This window comes from Oncorhynchus keta, unplaced genomic scaffold (genome assembly GCF_023373465.1).
Source record: "Oncorhynchus keta strain PuntledgeMale-10-30-2019 unplaced genomic scaffold, Oket_V2 Un_contig_25821_pilon_pilon, whole genome shotgun sequence".
NCBI lineage: Eukaryota > Metazoa > Chordata > Actinopteri > Salmoniformes > Salmonidae > Oncorhynchus > Oncorhynchus keta.
Window position 1 is genome coordinate 5,635 of NW_026284641.1, and position 19,366 is coordinate 25,000.

Here is a 19,366-nt window from a genome sequence, read left to right on the forward strand (position 1 = left end):
CTGAACTGACAGGACACTACAGTGTGATACAGTACTGAACTGACAGGACACTACAGTGTGACACAGTACTGAACTGACAGGACACAGTGTGATACATTACTGAACTGACAGGACACAGTGTGATACATTACTGAACCGACAGGACACTACAGTGTGACACAGTACTGAACTGACAGGAAACTACAGTGTGATACAGTACTGAACTGACAGGACACTACAGTGTGACACAGTACTGAACTGACAGGAAACTACAGTGTGACACAGTACTGAACTGACAGGACACTACAGTGTGATACATTACTGAACTGACAGGACACTACAGTGTGACACAGTACTGAACTGACAGGACACTACAGTGTGATACAGTACTGAACCGACAGGACACTACAGTGTGACACAGTACTGAACCGACAGGACACTACAGTGTGACACAGTACTGAACCGACAGGACACTACAGTGTGATACAGTACTGAACCGACAGGACACTACAGTGTGATACAGTACTGAACCGACAGGACACTACAGTGTGATACAGTACTGAACCGACAGGACACTACAGTGTGATACAGTACTGAACCGACAGGACACGACAGTGTGATACAGTACTGAACCGACAGGACACTACAGTGTGACACAGTACTGAACCGACAGGACACTACAGTGTGACACAGTACTGAACTGACAGGACACTACAGTGTGACACAGTACTGAACCGACAGGACACTACAGTGTGACACAGTACTGAACCGACAGGACACTACAGTGTGATACAGTACTGAACTGACAGGACGCTACAGTGTGATACATTACTGAACTGACAGGACACTACAGTGTGACACAGTACTGAACTGACAGGACACTACAGTGTGACACAGTACTGACCTGACAGGACACGACAGTGTGACACACTACTGAACCGACAGGACACGACACAGTGTGACACACTACTGAACCGACAGGACACGACACAGTGTGACACACTACTGAACTGACAGGACACTACAGTGTGATACATTACTGAACTGACAGGACACTACAGTGTGATACAGTACTGAACTGACAGGACACTACAGTGTGATACAGTACTGAACTGACAGGACACTACAGTGTGATACAGTACTGAACTGACAGGACACTACAGTGTGATACAGTACTGAACTGACAGGACACTACAGTGTGATACAGTACTGAACTGACAGGACACTACAGTGTGACACAGTACTGAACTGACAGGACACTACAGTGTGACACAGTACTGAACTGACAGGACACTACAGTGTGATACAGTACTGAACTGACAGGACACTACAGTGTGATACAGTACTGAACTGACAGGACACTACAGTGTGATACAGTACTGAACTGACAGGACACTACAGTGTGATACAGTACTGAACTGACAGGACACTACAGTGTGATACAGTACTGAACTGACAGGACACGACACAGTGTGATAACAGTACTGAACTGACACTACACAGTACTGAACTGACAGGACACGACACAGTGTGCTACAGTACTGAACTGACACAGTACTGAACTGACAGGACACGACACAGTGTGATACAGTACTGAACTGACAGGACACTACAGTGTGATACAGTACTGAACTGACACTACACAGTACTGAACTGACAGGACACTACAGTGTGACACAGTACTGAACCGACAGGACACTACAGTGTGATACAGTACTGAACTGACAGGACACTACAGTGTGATACAGTACTGAACTGACAGGACACTACAGTGTGATACAGTACTGAACTGACAGGACACTACAGTGTGATACAGTACTGAACTGACACTACACAGTACTGAACTGACAGGACACGATACAGTGTGATACAGTACTGAACCGACAGGACACTACAGTGTGACACAGTACTGAACTGACAGGAAACTACAGTGTGATACAGTACTGAACTGACAGGACACTACAGTGTGACACAGTACTGACCTGACAGGACACAGTGTGATACAGTACTGAACTGACAGGACACTACAGTGTGACACATTACTGAACCGACAGGACACTACAGTGTGACACAGTACTGAACCGACAGGACACTACAGTGTGACACAGTACTGAACCGACAGGACACTACAGTGTGACACAGTACTGAACTGACACTACACAGTACTGAACCGACAGGACACTACAGTGTGATACAGTACTGAACCGACAGGACACTACAGTGTGATACAGTACTGAACTGACAGGACACTACAGTGTGATACAGTTCTGAACTGACAGGACACTACAGTGTGACAGTACTGAACTGACAGGAAACTACAGTGTGACACAGTACTGAACTGACAGGACACTACAGTGTGATACATTACTGAACTGACAGGACACTACAGTGTGATACAGTACTGAACCGACAGGACACTACAGTGTGATACAGTACTGAACCGACAGGACACTACAGTGTGACACAGTACTGAACTGACAGGACACTACAGTGTGACACAGTACTGAACCGACAGGACACTACAGTGTGATACAGTACTGAACCGACAGGACACTACAGTGTGATACAGTACTGAACCGACAGGACACTACAGTGTGATACAGTACTGAACCGACAGGACACTACAGTGTGATACAGTACTGAACCGACAGGACACTACAGTGTGACACAGTACTGAACCGACAGGACACTACAGTGTGACACAGTACTGAACCGACAGGACACTACAGTGTGATACAGTACTGAACTGACAGGACACTACAGTGTGATACAGTACTGAACTAACACTACACAGTACTGAACCGACAGGACACTACAGTGTGATACAGTACTGAACCGACAGGACACTACAGTGTGATACAGTACTGAACTGACAGGACACTACAGTGTGATACAGTTCTGAACTGACAGGACACTACAGTGTGATACAGTACTGAACTGACAGGACACTACAGTGTGATACAGTACTGAACTGACACTACACAGTACTGAACCGACAGGACACTACAGTGTGACACAGTACTGAACCGACAGGACACTACAGTGTGATACAGTACTGAACCGACAGGACACTACAGTGTGATACAGTACTGAACCGACAGGACACTACAGTGTGATACAGTACTGAACCGACAGGACACTACAGTGTGATACAGTACTGAACTGACAGGACACTACAGTGTGATACAGTACTGAACTGACAGGACACTACAGTGTGATACAGTACTGAACTGACAGGACACTACAGTGTGATACAGTACTGAACTGACAGGACACTACAGTGTGATACAGTACTGAACTGACAGGACACTACAGTGTGATACAGTACTGAACTGACAGGACACTACAGTGTGATACAGTACTGAACTGACAGGACACTACAGTGTGACACAGTACTGAACTGACAGGACACAGTGTGATACATTACTGAACCGACAGGACACTACAGTGTGACACAGTACTGAACTGACAGGACACTACAGTGTGATACAGTACTGAACTGACAGGACACTACAGTGTGACACAGTACTGAACTGACAGGACACTACAGTGTGACACAGTACTGAACTGACAGGACACTACAGTGTGATACAGTACTGAACTGACAGGACACTACAGTGTGATACAGTACTGAACTGACAGGACACTACAGTGTGATACAGTACTGAACTGACAGGACACTACAGTGTGATACAGTACTGAACTGACAGGACACTACAGTGTGATACAGTACTGAACTGACAGGACACTACAGTGTGATACAGTACTGAACTGACAGGACACTACAGTGTGATACAGTACTGAACTGACAGGACACTACAGTGTGATACAGTACTGAACTGACAGGACACAGTGTGATACAGTACTGAACCGACAGGACACTACAGTGTGACACAGTACTGAACCGACAGGACACTACAGTGTGACACAGTACTGAACTGACAGGACACTACAGTGTGATACAGTACTGAACCGACAGGACACTACAGTGTGATACAGTACTGAACTGACAGGACACTACAGTGTGATACAGTACTGAACCGACAGGACACTACAGTGTGATACAGTACTGAACCGACAGGACACTACAGTGTGACACAGTACTGAACTGACAGGACACTACAGTGTGACACAGTACTGAACCGACAGGACACTACAGTGTGATACAGTACTGAACCGACAGGACACTACAGTGTGATACAGTACTGAACCGACAGGACACTACAGTGTGACACAGTACTGAACCGACAGGACACTACAGTGTGATACAGTACTGAACCGACAGGACACTACAGTGTGACACACTACTGAACCGACAGGACACCACAGTGTGACACACTACTGAACCGACAGGACACTACAGTGTGATACAGTACTGAACTGACACTACACAGTACTGAACTGACAGGACACTACAGTGTGATACAGTACTGAACTGACAGGACACTACAGTGTGATACAGTACTGAACTGACAGGACACTACAGTGTGATACAGTACTGAACTGACAGGACACTACAGTGTGATACAGTACTGAACTGACAGGACACACAGTGTGATACAGTACTGAACTGACACTACACAGTACTGAACTGACAGGACACTACAGTGTGACACAGTACTGAACCGACAGGACACTACAGTGTGATACAGTACTGAACCGACAGGACACTACAGTGTGATACAGTACTGAACTGACAGGACACTACAGTGTGATACAGTACTGAACTGACAGGACACTACAGTGTGATACAGTACTGAACTGACAGGACACTACAGTGTGACACAGTACTGAACTGACAGGACACTACAGTGTGATACAGTACTGAACTGACAGGACACTACAGTGTGATACAGTACTGAACTGACAGGACACTACAGTGTGATACAGTACTGAACTGACAGGACACTACAGTGTGACACAGTACTGAACTGACAGGACACAGTGTGATACAGTACTGAACTGACAGGACACAGTGTGATACAGTACTGAACTGACAGGACACTACAGTGTGACACAGTACTGAACTGACAGGAAACTACAGTGTGATACAGTACTGAACTGACAGGACACTACAGTGTGACACAGTACTGAACTGACAGGAAACTACAGTGTGACACAGTACTGAACTGACAGGACACTACAGTGTGATACAGTACTGAACTGACAGGACACTACAGTGTGATACAGTACTGAACTGACAGGACACTACAGTGTGATACAGTACTGAACTGACAGGACACTACAGTGTGACACAGTACTGAACCGACAGGACACTACAGTGTGACACAGTACTGAACCGACAGGACACTACAGTGTGATACAGTACTGAACCGACAGGACACTACAGTGTGATACAGTACTGAACCGACAGGACACTACAGTGTGATACAGTACTGAACCGACAGGACACTACAGTGTGATACAGTACTGAACCGACAGGACACTACAGTGTGATACAGTACTGAACCGACAGGACACTACAGTGTGACACAGTACTGAACCGACAGGACACTACAGTGTGACACAGTACTGAACTGACAGGACACTACAGTGTGATACAGTACTGAACTGACAGGACACTACAGTGTGACACAGTACTGAACTGACAGGACACTACAGTGTGATACAGTACTGAACTGACAGGACACTACAGTGTGATACAGTACTGAACTGACAGGACACTACAGTGTGACACAGTACTGAACTGACAGGACACTACAGTGTGACACAGTACTGAACTGACAGGACACTACAGTGTGACACAGTACTGAACTGACAGGACACTACACAGTGTGATACAGTACTGAACTGACAGGACACTACACAGTGTGATACAGTACTGAACTGACAGGACACTACAGTGTGATACAGTACTGAACTGACAGGACACTACAGTGTGACACAGTACTGAACTGACAGGACACTACAGTGTGATACAGTACTGAACTGACAGGACACTACAGTGTGATACAGTACTGAACTGACAGGACACTACAGTGTGATACAGTACTGAACTGACAGGACACTACAGTGTGATACAGTACTGAACTGACAGGACACTACAGTGTGACACAGTACTGAACTGACAGGACACTACAGTGTGATACAGTACTGAACTGACAGGACACTACAGTGTGATACAGTACTGAACTGACAGGACACTACAGTGTGATACAGTACTGAACTGACAGGACACTACAGTGTGATACAGTACTGAACTGACAGGACACTACAGTGTGATACAGTACTGAACTGACACTACAGTGTGATACAGTACTGAACTGACAGGACACTACAGTGTGACACAGTACTGAACTGACACTACACAGTACTGAACTGACTGAACCACAGTGACACTACAGTGAACCGACACAGTACTGAACTGACAGGACACTACAGTGTGATACAGTACTGAACTGACAGGACACTGAAACACTGACACAGTACTGAACCGACAGGACACTACAGTGTGACACAGTACTGAACCGACAGGACACTACAGTGTGATACAGTACTGAACTGACAGGACACTACAGTGTGACACAGTACTGAACTGACAGGACACTACAGTGTGACACAGTACTGAACTGACAGGACACTACAGTGTGATACAGTACTGAACTGACACTACACAGTACTGAACTGACAGGACACTACAGTGTGATACAGTACTGAACTGACAGGACACTACAGTGTGATACAGTACTGAACTGACAGGACACTACAGTGTGATACAGTACTGAACTGACAGGACACTACAGTGTGATACAGTACTGAACTGACACTACACAGTACTGAACTGACAGGACACTACAGTGTGACACAGTACTGAACTGACAGGACACTACAGTGTGACACAGTACTGAACTGACAGGACACTACAGTGTGACACAGTACTGAACTGACAGGACACTACAGTGTGATACAGTACTGAACTGACAGGACACTACAGTGTGATACAGTACTGAACTGACAGGACACTACAGTGTGATACAGTACTGAACTGACAGGACACTACAGTGTGATACAGTACTGAACTGACAGGACACTACAGTGTGATACAGTACTGAACTGACAGGACACTACAGTGTGATACAGTACTGAACTGACAGGACACTACAGTGTGATACAGTACTGAACTGACAGGACACTACAGTGTGATACAGTACTGAACTGACAGGACACACAGTGTGATACAGTACTGAACTGACAGGACACTACAGTGTGACACAGTACTGAACTGACAGGAAACTACAGTGTGACACAGTACTGAACTGACAGGACACTACAGTGTGATACAGTACTGAACTGACAGGACACTACAGTGTGACACAGTACTGAACTGACAGGACACACAGTGTGATACAGTACTGAACTGACAGGACACAGTGTGACACAGTACTGAACCGACAGGACACTACAGTGTGACACAGTACTGAACCGACAGGACACTACAGTGTGACACAGTACTGAACCGACAGGACACTGACACAGTGTGACACAGTACTGAACCGACAGGACACTACAGTGTGATACAGTACTGAACTGACAGGACACTACAGTGTGATACAGTACAGTACTGAACTGACAGGACACTACAGTGTGATACAGTACTGAACTGACAGGACACTACAGTGTGATACAGTACTGAACTGACAGGACACTACAGTGTGACACAGTACTGAACTGACAGGACACTACAGTGTGATACAGTACTGAACTGACAGGACACACAGTGTGATACAGTACTGAACCGACAGGACACTACAGTGTGATACAGTACTGAACCGACAGGACACTACAGTGTGATACAGTACTGAACCGACGACACTACAGTGTGACACAGTACTGAACTGACAGGACACGACAGTGTGACACAGTACTGAACCGACAGGACACTACAGTGTGATACAGTACTGAACCGACAGGACACTACAGTGTGATACAGTACTGAACTGACAGGACACTACAGTGTGATACAGTACTGAACTGACAGGACACTACAGTGTGATACAGTACTGAACCGACAGGACACTACAGTGTGACACAGTACTGAACCGACAGGACACTACAGTGTGACACAGTACTGAACCGACAGGACACTACAGTGTGATACAGTACTGAACTGACAGGACACTACAGTGTGATACAGTACTGAACTGACACTACAGTGTGATACAGTACTGAACCGACACTACACAGTACTGAACTGACAGGACACTACAGTGTGATACAGTACTGAACTGACAGGACACTACAGTGTGATACAGTACTGAACTGACAGGACACTACAGTGTGATACAGTACTGAACTGAACTGACAGGACACTACAGTGTGACACAGTACTGAACCTGACAGGACACTACAGTGTGATACAGTACTGAACTGACAGGACACTACAGTGTGATACAGTACTGAACTGACAGGACACTACAGTGTGATACAGTACTGAACTGACAGGACACTACAGTGTGATACAGTACTGAACTGACAGGACACTACAGTGTGACACAGTACTGAACTGACAGGACACTACAGTGTGATACAGTACTGAACTGACAGGACACTACAGTGTGATACAGTACTGAACTGACAGGACACTACAGTGTGATACAGTACTGAACTGACAGGACACTACAGTGTGATACAGTACTGAACTGACAGGACACTACAGTGTGATACAGTACTGAACTGACAGGACACTACAGTGTGACACAGTACTGAACTGACAGGACACAGTGTGATACATTACTGAACCGACAGGACACTACAGTGTGACACAGTACTGAACTGACAGGACACTACAGTGTGATACAGTACTGAACTGACAGGACACTACAGTGTGATACAGTACTGAACTGACAGGACACTACAGTGTGATACAGTACTGAACTGACAGGACACTACAGTGTGATACAGTACTGAACTGACAGGACACTACAGTGTGATACAGTACTGAACTGACAGGACACTACAGTGTGATACAGTACTGAACTGACAGGACACTACAGTGTGATACAGTACTGAACTGACACTACACAGTACTGAACTGACAGGACACTACAGTGTGATACAGTACTGAACTGACAGGACACTACAGTGTGATACAGTACTGAACCGACAGGACACTACAGTGTGACACAGTACTGAACCGACAGGACACTACAGTGTGATACAGTACTGAACTGACAGGACACTACAGTGTGACACAGTACTGAACTGACAGGACACTACAGTGTGATACAGTACTGAACTGACAGGACACTACAGTGTGATACAGTACTGAACTGACAGGACACTACAGTGTGATACAGTACTGAACTGACAGGACACTACAGTGTGACACAGTACTGAACTGACAGGACAGTGACAGTACTGAACTGACAGGACACACAGTGTGATACAGTACTGAACTGACAGGACACTACAGTGTGACACAGTACTGAACTGACAGGACACTACAGTGTGATACAGTACTGAACTGACAGGACACTACAGTGTGATACAGTACTGAACTGACAGGACACTACAGTGTGATACAGTACTGAACTGACAGGACACTACAGTGTGATACAGTACTGAACTGACAGGACACTACAGTGTGATACAGTACTGAACTGACAGGACACTACAGTGTGATACAGTACTGAACTGACAGGACACTACAGTGTGACACAGTACTGAACTGACAGGACACTACAGTGTGATACAGTACTGAACGACAGGACAGTGACACTGAACCGACAGGACACTGTGATACAGTACTGAACTGACAGGACACTACAGTGTGATACAGTACTGAACTGACAGGACACTACAGTGTGATACAGTACTGAACTGACAGGACACTACAGTGTGATACAGTACTGAACTGACAGGACACTACAGTGTGACACAGTACTGAACCGACAGGACACTACAGTGTGATACAGTACTGAACCGACAGGACACTACAGTGTGATACAGTACTGAACTGACAGGACACTACAGTGTGACACAGTACTGAACCGACAGGACACTACAGTGTGATACAGTACTGAACTGACAGGACACTACAGTGTGATACAGTACTGAACTGACAGGACACTACAGTGTGACACAGTACTGAACTGACAGGACACTACAGTGTGACACAGTACTGAACTGACAGGACACTACAGTGTGACACAGTACTGAACCGACAGGACACTACAGTGTGACACAGTACTGAACCGACAGGACACTACAGTGTGACACAGTACTGAACTGACAGGACACTACAGTGTGACACAGTACTGAACTGACAGGACACTACAGTGTGATACAGTACTGAACTGACAGGACACTACAGTGTGATACAGTACTGAACTGACAGGACACTACAGTGTGATACAGTACTGAACTGACAGGACACTACAGTGTGATACAGTACTGAACTGACAGGACACTACAGTGTGACACAGTACTGAACTGACAGGACACTACAGTGTGATACAGTACTGAACTGACAGGACACTACAGTGTGACACAGTACTGAACTGACAGGACACAGTGTGATACAGTACTGAACTGACAGGACACTACACAGTGTGATACAGTACTGAACTGACAGGACACTACTACAGTACTGAACTGACACAGTACTGAACTGACAGGACACTACAGTGTGACACAGTACTGAACTGACAGGACACTACAGTGTGACACAGTACTGAACTGACAGGACACTACAGTGTGACACAGTACTGATACAACTGACAGGACACTACAGTGTGACACAGTACTGAACTGACAGGACACTACAGTGTGATACAGTACTGAACTGACAGGACACTACAGTGTGATACAGTGACTGAGGACTGACAGTGACACAGTACACAGTGTGACACAGTACTGAACTGACAGGACACAGTACAGTGTGACACTACATTGATACAGTACTGAACTGACAGGACACTACAGTGTGACACAGTACTGAACTGACATATACAGTAGATATACAGTACTGTGACACTACAGTTGACACAGTACTGAACTGACAGGACACTACAGTGGCTTAACATATACAGTACTGAACTGAGATATAGTGACACTACATTATACAGTACTGAACTGACAGGACATACAGTGGATAACATATACAGTAGATATAGGACACTATTATGCAGTACTGAACTGACAGGACTACAGCAGTACTGGACACTTAACATATACAGTATGCAGTACTGAACTGACAGGACACTACAGATATAGTGCACACGCAGTACTACTGACAGGGCTTAACATATACAGTAGATATAGTGCACTATTACAGTACTGAACTGACAGGATACAGGGCTTAACATATACAGTACTGAACTACAGTGCACTATTAGTGCACTATTATGCAGTACTGAACTGACAGGATACAGGGCTTAACATATACAGTAGATATAGTGCACTATTATGCAGTACTGAACTGACAGGATACAGGGCTTAACATATACAGTAGATATAGTGCACTATTATGCAGTACTGAACTGACAGGATACAGGGCTTAACATATACAGTAGATATAGTGCACTATTATGCAGTACTGAACTGACAGGATACAGGGCTTAACATATACAGTAGATATAGTGCACTATTATGCAGTACTGAACTGACAGGATACAGGGCTTAACATATACAGTAGATATAGTGCACTATTATGCAGTACTGAACTGACAGGATACAGGGCTTAACATATACAGTAGATATAGTGCACTATTATGCAGTACTGACCGTACATGACAAAAAGCTGATTCCCACAGAGAGAAACCATACCTTACCTTCCTCTCTCATCTTGACGTACTTGCGGACGGCGATGTGTTTGCGCCAGGCCTTCTGGATGGCCCGAGCATATCCGTTATATTTCCTTTCCCTCATCTCCTCCAGCAAGAACAACTACAGAAACATATTTCACAATACTTCTAGAAATGATCATCTTTATAGTAAGAAGAACCAGACTGTTATGTGTCAGTATAGAGGTTTTCTAGGTAACGAGAGAAAGACGTACTGATTCTGGGGCCTTGATGAAGATCTTAGTCTTTCCCAGCTGGTACTGGTCCTGGTCCATGTTGACAGAGTGGAGGAGGTGCAGAACCCCCTTCCTCTCCTCCCCTGTCCACCGGGGCCATGTCTCCCTGGTCAGGATGGCGTACCTGTAGGACCGCACAAAGCCATTTTACTGGACTGGCAGAATGTCCTTAAGTCATACATACATTTTTTAAATAAATGGAACCAAAGTATTGGGTGGAATTCATTCAGATCAAAGCCAAACGCTGATTAAAACAACATGAACAAATACATTTGTACTGACGTTTGAAATCTGTGAAGCCAGCATGGAAATCCATCTCTTGGACCCCTGACCCCTATGACCTTAGGGCTCACCTCTGCAGGAACTTGGCGAAGGCTCGGCGGAATGCGTACCCGGCGCGGCGCACACGAATGTTCTCCCGCAGGCCCAGGTACTCCACCTGGTGTTTGGCCCGAGTGTCCTCCCAGTCCCGAGGCTTCTTGGTCTCGTTGGGCTTGATACAGCGGATGTAGTGGGGGGTGCACTTCATCAGGGTCTGGACCAGGTTGTTGGCTTGTTTCTGAAGGACATGGAGGTTCAATCACAGCTTGGTAGCACAGACCAGGCACTCAGAGTAGTAAACAGACTGATGGAAGAAAATATACCCCCGTACAATAACACATTCAGTGACCCGTGGCCGGGATGTTATGGAAGACAGGGGGGTGGGGAGTCACTCATCTGAGATTGGACTGGCATGTCTGTTTCCATAGCAACAATAACACATTCAGTGACCCGTGGCCGGGATGTTATGGAAGACAGGGGTGGGGGAGTCACTCATCTGAGATTGGACTGGCATGTCTGTTCCCATAGCAACAATAACACATTCAGTGACCCGTGGCCGGGATGTTATGGAAGACAGGGGGGTGGGGGAGTCACTCATCTGAGATTGGACTGGCATGTCCGTTTCCATAGCAACAATAATACTTAGTGGACAGATCTACATAAACATAACTGGTATGGTAGTATCTGTGGGGAAGGAATGGGATGGGTGGGATAATGAGCAGCAGTGCTTACAGTGTGTGGGTCTTTCCTCACTGGTTATTTGGACAAATCACGTTTTCGCAGGTGTTAACATCTTTCGAATTTTGGGAGGGGACATTTGGCCCGTAGACAGAGGGTTCCGCTCCTCGTTCCTGTTCTGCTGCTCGTTCTACCATCTCTTCTATTCCATAGCAACAATAGCACCTGACATTCAGTGAGACTTTGATCCAGAGATTATAGTAGCACACAACCGTGGATCCTTACCTTGTTCTGGGTTATGGAAGACAGATCCTTACCTTGGGGTACAGGGGAGTCACTCATCTGAGATTGTAGACTGGCATGTCTGTTCTGGGTCTACAGAGATTAACAATAGATCCTTACCTTGTTCTGGCTCTACAGTGACCCGTGGGCCGGGATGTTATGGAAGACAGGGTGTGGGATCCTTCCTGTTCTGAGATATAGTAGACAACCATGTCCTTACCTTGTTCTTCCATAGCAACAATAATACTTAGTGGACAGATCTACACCGTGTCAGACTTACCTTGTTCTGGTCTACAGAGATTATGTAGCACACAAGGTCAGATCCTTACCTTGTTCTGGGTCTACAGAGATTATAGTAGCACACAACCGTGTCAGCAGAGATTATAGTAGCACACAACCGTGTCAGATTAGTGCTTACAGATCCTTACCTTGTTCTGGGTCTACAGAGATTATAGTAGGTGTCTTTCCTGTTCTGGTCTATTTGTAGACAAATCACGTTCTTCTACAGAGGTGTTAACTTACCTTGTTCTTCTACAGAGATTTTGGGAGATCCTTACCTTGTTCTGGACATTTAGGCAACCGTGTCAGATCCAGTTCTGGGTTCCGCTCCTCGTTACCTTGTTCTGGCTCTACAGAGATTATAGTAGCACCATCTCCTTACCTTGTTCTTCTACAGAGATTATGGACCCAGAACAGAGATTAATCAAGCACTTGTTCTGGACCATTATAGTAGCACACAACCGTGTCAGACTTTGTTCTGGGTCTACAGAGATTATAGTAGCACACAACCGTGTCAGATCCTTACCTTGTTCTGGGTCTACAGAGATTATAGTAGCACACAACCGTGTCAGATCCTTACCTTGTTCTGGGTCTACAGAGATTATAGTAGCACACAACCGTGTCAGATCCTTACCTTGTTCTTGTTCTGGGTCTACAGAGATTATAGTAGCACACAACAGATCCTTACCTTGTTCTGTCTCAGAGATTATAGTAGATCCTTACCTTGTTCTGGCTCTACAGAGATTATAGTAGCACACAACCGTGTCAGATCCTTACCTTGTTCTGGGTCTACAGAGATTATAGTAGCACACAACCGTGTCAGATCCTTACCTTGTTCTGGCTCTACAGAGATTATAGTAGCACACAACAGATCCTTACCTTGTTCTGGCTCTACAGAGATTATAGTAGCACACAACCGTGTCAGATCCTTACCTTGTTCTGGCTCTACAGAGATTATAGTAGTAGATCCTTACCTTGTTCTGGCTCTACAGAGATTATAGTACAACAACCGTGTCAGATCCTTACCTTGTTCTGGCTCTACAGAGATTATAGTAGCACACAACCGTGTCAGATCCTTACCTTGTTCTGGGTCTACAGAGATTATAGTAGCACACAACCGTGTCAGATCCTTACCTTGTTCTGGGTCTACAGAGATTATAGTAGCACACAACCGTGTCAGATCCTTACCTTGTTCTGGCTCTACAGAGATTATAGTAGCACACAACCGTGTCAGATCCTTACCTTGTTCTGGCTCTACAGAGATTATAGTAGCACACAACCGTGTCAGATCCTTACCTTGTTCTGGGTCTACAGAGATTATAGTAGCACACAACCGTGTCAGATCCTTACCTTGTTCTGGGTCTACAGAGATTATAGTAGCACACAACCGTGTCAGATCCTTACCTTGTTCTGGGTCTACAGAGATTATAGTAGCACACAACCGTGTCAGATCCTTACCTTGATCTTGCTACTGGCGGTGGTAGGACGGCCCTTTTTCTCTGCCTCTAGGTTTTCTGGGAAAAGGGATTTTATGAAGGCACTGCCCAAACACAGACAGAGAGAGAGAGGCTGGTCAGTGGCGGACTATGTAATTATCATATAGTATACCTATTATAACACGTCTCACTACCCTTACAATTCACTGCTCTGCATCAGCTCAATGATGTCGTTGAAGAGCACATCTCTGTTCCTCTCACAGAAGCCACTGACATCATAGGACACCTGAGAGAGAGAGAGAGAAAGAGAGAAGCTATCAGTTTTTCATTTCAGCATTTTCCCTCTAACACATTCTGATATTTGGGATATATGGGCTCCATGTTCTCCAAACCCCCACCAGGGGGCAATGTACCAAATTAGATCAAAGAGCTGTAATCTTTGGAATGTTGGATCAGGTTGCAATGAGGATGCATTGTAAAAGGCCCATAGTGTTGTACTGTATGGTGTCCGTGCCTTGCCAGCGTAGTGGTGCACTATGAAGCCTTTATTCCAGCTGTTGAAGTGCTCATGGGAGCTGATTCCCGCTTGTAGCTTCTGGATCAGGGTCTGGTCTGCGCCCTCCCCCTTAGCATGCATGGTGGCACACACATCGTCCAAGATACTCATGATGCCTGGGGGGTTCTGGGTAATAAGAACAGGGTATATCAAGAACTATACCACACACACAACATCTACTGGTACTGTAACGAGTTCACCTGAATTACAGGCAAAATGTCTGGTCAACTTCAGCAATGGCCAAATATGATCACTCACCAGTTTGGATTCAATGAGGTCACACACGATTTTGTTGTTAAAGTACTCGATCGGCGTCCACTTGATCCCTTCCTGCACATACTCCTCCTACAAGAAACAACGTCAGTATCTGGGAAAACAGGCCAAAGTAATGTAGACGTATCACAAGACGAAAGAGTGAAACAAGTCATGTAGAGTTATAACTTACCTGCTCAGCTTTTAACGTGAGCTCAATGAAAATCTGCTGCAGCTTCTCATTCACAAAGTTGATGCAGAACTGCTCAAAGCCGTTTTTCTATTAGTGTTAAATAGAGATGTGAAGGAAAATGTTATGTTTGTGCTTTTCTAATAACCAATTCGACTGGGTTGATGCAAGTTACTGATGGATCATGCCTGGGAGGAATCCTCACTATCAGTATAAGCAATGTGGCAGTACACCTACAACCAAGTTACTGATGGATCATACCTGGGAGGAATCCTCACTATCAGTATAAGCAATGTGGCAGTACACCTACAACCAAGTTACTGATGGATCATGCCTGGGAGGAATCCTCACTATCAGTATAAGCAATGTGGCAGTACACCTACAACCAAGTTACTGATGGATCATGCCTGGGAGGAATCCTCACTATCAGTATAAGCAATGTGGCAGTACGCCCACAACCATGTTACTGATGGATCATGCTTGGGAGGAATCCTCACTATCAGTATAAGCAATGTGGCAGTACACCCACAACCAATTTACTGATGGATCATGCCTGGGAGGAATCCTCACTATCAGTATAAGCAATGTGGCAGTACACCCACAACCAAGTTACTGATGGATCATGCCTGGGAGGAATCCTCACTATCAGTATAAGCAATGTGGCAGTACACCCAGAACCTTGTTTTGAGACAGGAATATCTCAGTTTCAAGGTGTCAGCTTGGAGAGAAGAAGCCTTGTGAGGTATTGGTCGGTCACAAGCATGAACCAAAAGATAATGATGAATGAATAATGAATAAGCTAAATGATGGAAATATAACTTGTCTGTGTAAGCGGTATTTAACAGACCCAACGGACTGCCCCGGCAGAGATAATACTTGGTGCTTTGTTTGTTGGAACCTCTCCAGCTTGATGATAATAAACAATCATTCATTTAAGGTTGACTTCAGGTGTCCCAGGTGGTCATTCCCACAACAGAGAGCATACGTAGCATTAACGATTTTGTATGAATAAAAAGCAGTTACATTTCAACGTAACTGGAGGTGGCAATTAGGTGTGCAGGACACCATGTGATTAGGTGTACAGGTCATATGTGATTAGGTTTGCAGGACACATGTGATTAGATGTGCAGGATGTTGTTAGGACACATGTGATTAGGTGTGCAGGACACATGTGATTAGGTGTGCAGGACTCATGTGATTAGGTGTGCAGGACACCATGTGATTAGGTGTACAGGTCATATGTGATTAGGTTTGCAGGACACATGTGATTAGATGTGCAGGATGTTGTTAGGACACGTGTGATTAGGTGTGCAGGACACGTGTGATTAGGTGTGCAGGACACGTGTGATTAGGTGTGCAGGATGTTGTTAGGACACATGTGATTAGGTGTGCAGGACTCATGTGATTAGATGTGCAGGATGTTGTTAGGACACATGTGATTAGGTGTGCAGGATGTTGTTAGGACACATGTGATTAGGTGTGCAGGACACATGTGATTAGGTGTGCAGGATGTTGTTAGGACACATGTGATTAGGTGTGCAGGATGTTTCAGGACACATGTGATTAGGTGTGCAGGATGTTGTTAGGACACATGTGATTAGGTGTGCAGGATGTTGTTAGGACACATGTGATTAGGTGTGCAGGATGTTGTTAGGACACATGTGATTAGGTGTGCAGGACACATGTGATTAGGTGTGCAGGACACGTGTGATTAGGTGTGCAGGACACATGTGATTAGGTGTGCAGGACATGTGTGATTAGGTGTGCAGGACACATGTGATTAGATGTGCAGGATGTTGTTAGGACACATGTGATTAGGTGTGCAGGACTCATGTGATTAGATGTGCAGGATGTTGTTAGGACACATGTGATTAGATGTGCAGGATGTTGTTAGGACACATGTGATTAGATGTGCAGGATGTTGTTAGGACACATGTGATTAGATGTGCAGGATGTTGTTAGGACACATGTGATTAGATGTGCAGGATGTTGTTAGGACACATGTGATTAGATGTGCAGGATGTTGTTAGGACACATGTGATTAGATGTGCAGGATGTTGTTAGGACACATGTGATTAGATGTGCAGGATGTTGTTAGGACACATGTGATTAGGTGTGCAGGATGTTGTTAGGACACATGTGATTAGATGTGCAGGATGTTGTTAGGACACATGTGATTAGGTGTGCAGGATGTTGTTAGGACACATGTGATTAGATGTGCAGGATGTTGTTAGGACACATGTGATTAGATGTGCAGGATGTTGTTAGGACACATGTGATTAGGTGTGCAGGATGTTGTTAGGACACATGTGATTAGGTGTGCAGGACACATGTGATTAGCTGTGCAGGATGTTGTTAGGACACATGTGATTAGGTGTGCAGGACACATGTGATTAGGTGTGCAGGACACATGTGATTAGGTGTGCAGGACACATGTGATTAGGTGTGCAGGACACATGTGATTAGCTGTGCAGGATGATTAGGTTGCAGGACACATGTGATTAGGTGTGCAGGACACATGTGATTAGGTGTGCAGGTGTGCAGGACACATGTGATTAGGTGTGCAGGACACATGTGATTAGGTGTGCAGGACACATGTGATTAGGTGTGCAGGACTCATGTGATTAGCTGTGCAGGACACATGTGATTAGCTGTGCAGGACACATGTGATTAGCTGTGCAGGAAGTTGTTAGGTCACATGTGATTAGGTGTGCAGGACTCATGTGATTAGCTGTGCAGGACTCATGTGATTAGCTGTGCAGGACTCATGTGATTAGCTGTGCAGGATGTTAGGACACATGTGATTAGGTGTGCAGGACACATGTGATTAGGTGTGCAGGACACATGTGATTAGCTGTGCAGGATGTTGTTAGGACACATGTGATTAGCTGTGCAGGATGTTGTTAGGACACGTGTGATTAGGTGTGCAGGACACATGTGATTAGGTGTGCAGGACACATGTGATTAGGTGTGCAGGACACATGTGATTAGGTGTGCAGGACACATGTGATTAGGTGTGCAGGACACATGTGATTAGGTGTGCAGGACACATGTGATTAGGTGTGCAGGACACATGTGATTAGGTGTGCAGGACACATGTGATTAGGTGTGCAGGACACATGTGATTAGGTGTGCAGGACACATGTGATTAGGTGTGCAGGACACATGTGATTAGGTGTGCAGGACACATGTGATTAGGTGTGCAGGACACATGTGATTAGGTGTGCAGGACACATGTGATTAGGTGTGCAGGACACATGTGATTAGGTGTGCAGGTCATGTGATTAGGTGTACAGGTCATGTGATTAGGTGTGCAGGTCATGTGATTAGGTGCAGGACACATGTGATTAGGT

General features: G+C 45.4%; 1 protein-coding gene and 2 long non-coding RNA genes across 9 annotated transcripts in view; 1 reads left to right on the top strand and 2 right to left on the bottom strand.

Annotated features, from left to right (window-relative positions):
• Positions 1-11,340: 11,340 nt before the first annotated feature.
• Positions 11,341-19,366, bottom strand: part of LOC118373331 (unconventional myosin-Ie-like) — a 14,753-nt gene continuing 6,727 nt past the window's right edge. The window contains exons 12-19 of the mRNA XM_052506343.1: positions 16,017-16,103; positions 15,830-15,916; positions 15,530-15,697; positions 15,216-15,301; positions 15,038-15,119; positions 12,373-12,578; positions 11,999-12,143; positions 11,341-11,886 (exon numbers count right to left, since the gene is read on the bottom strand). Of these exons, the coding sequence (XP_052362303.1) occupies positions 11,710-11,886; positions 11,999-12,143; positions 12,373-12,578; positions 15,038-15,119; positions 15,216-15,301; positions 15,530-15,697; positions 15,830-15,916; positions 16,017-16,103 (1,038 nt within the window). The 3' untranslated portion in view covers positions 11,341-11,709. The remainder of the gene's footprint in view (positions 11,887-11,998; positions 12,144-12,372; positions 12,579-15,037; positions 15,120-15,215; positions 15,302-15,529; positions 15,698-15,829; positions 15,917-16,016; positions 16,104-19,366) is intronic.
• Positions 14,051-15,030, bottom strand: LOC127922478 (uncharacterized). 3 transcript variants are annotated; one of them, XR_008111512.1, is made up of 5 exons: positions 14,876-15,030; positions 14,606-14,767; positions 14,459-14,512; positions 14,357-14,410; positions 14,051-14,213 (listed from the first exon to the last, which is right to left on the bottom strand). It is a non-coding gene; the product is annotated as an uncharacterized LOC127922478 (long non-coding RNA). The 3 variants fall into 3 exon arrangements; XR_008111513.1 differs by lacking the exon at positions 14,459-14,512 and having other exon boundaries at positions 14,303-14,410; positions 14,660-14,767; XR_008111514.1 differs by lacking the exons at positions 14,357-14,410; positions 14,459-14,512 and having other exon boundaries at positions 14,660-14,767.
• Positions 17,045-19,366, top strand: part of LOC127922477 (uncharacterized) — a 2,503-nt gene continuing 181 nt past the window's right edge. The window contains exons 1-7 of one of the 5 annotated variants that reach the window (XR_008111511.1): positions 17,238-17,547; positions 17,581-17,728; positions 17,775-18,194; positions 18,229-18,296; positions 18,331-18,456; positions 18,936-19,282; positions 19,344-19,366. The exon at positions 19,344-19,366 is cut by the window's right edge and continues 181 nt beyond it. This is a non-coding gene — a long non-coding RNA (uncharacterized LOC127922477). Of the gene's footprint in view, positions 17,170-17,237; positions 17,548-17,580; positions 17,729-17,774; positions 18,457-18,935; positions 19,283-19,343 lie in introns of those variants that run through there. The other 4 variants (XR_008111509.1, XR_008111508.1, XR_008111507.1 and 1 more) reach the window with 4 other exon arrangements.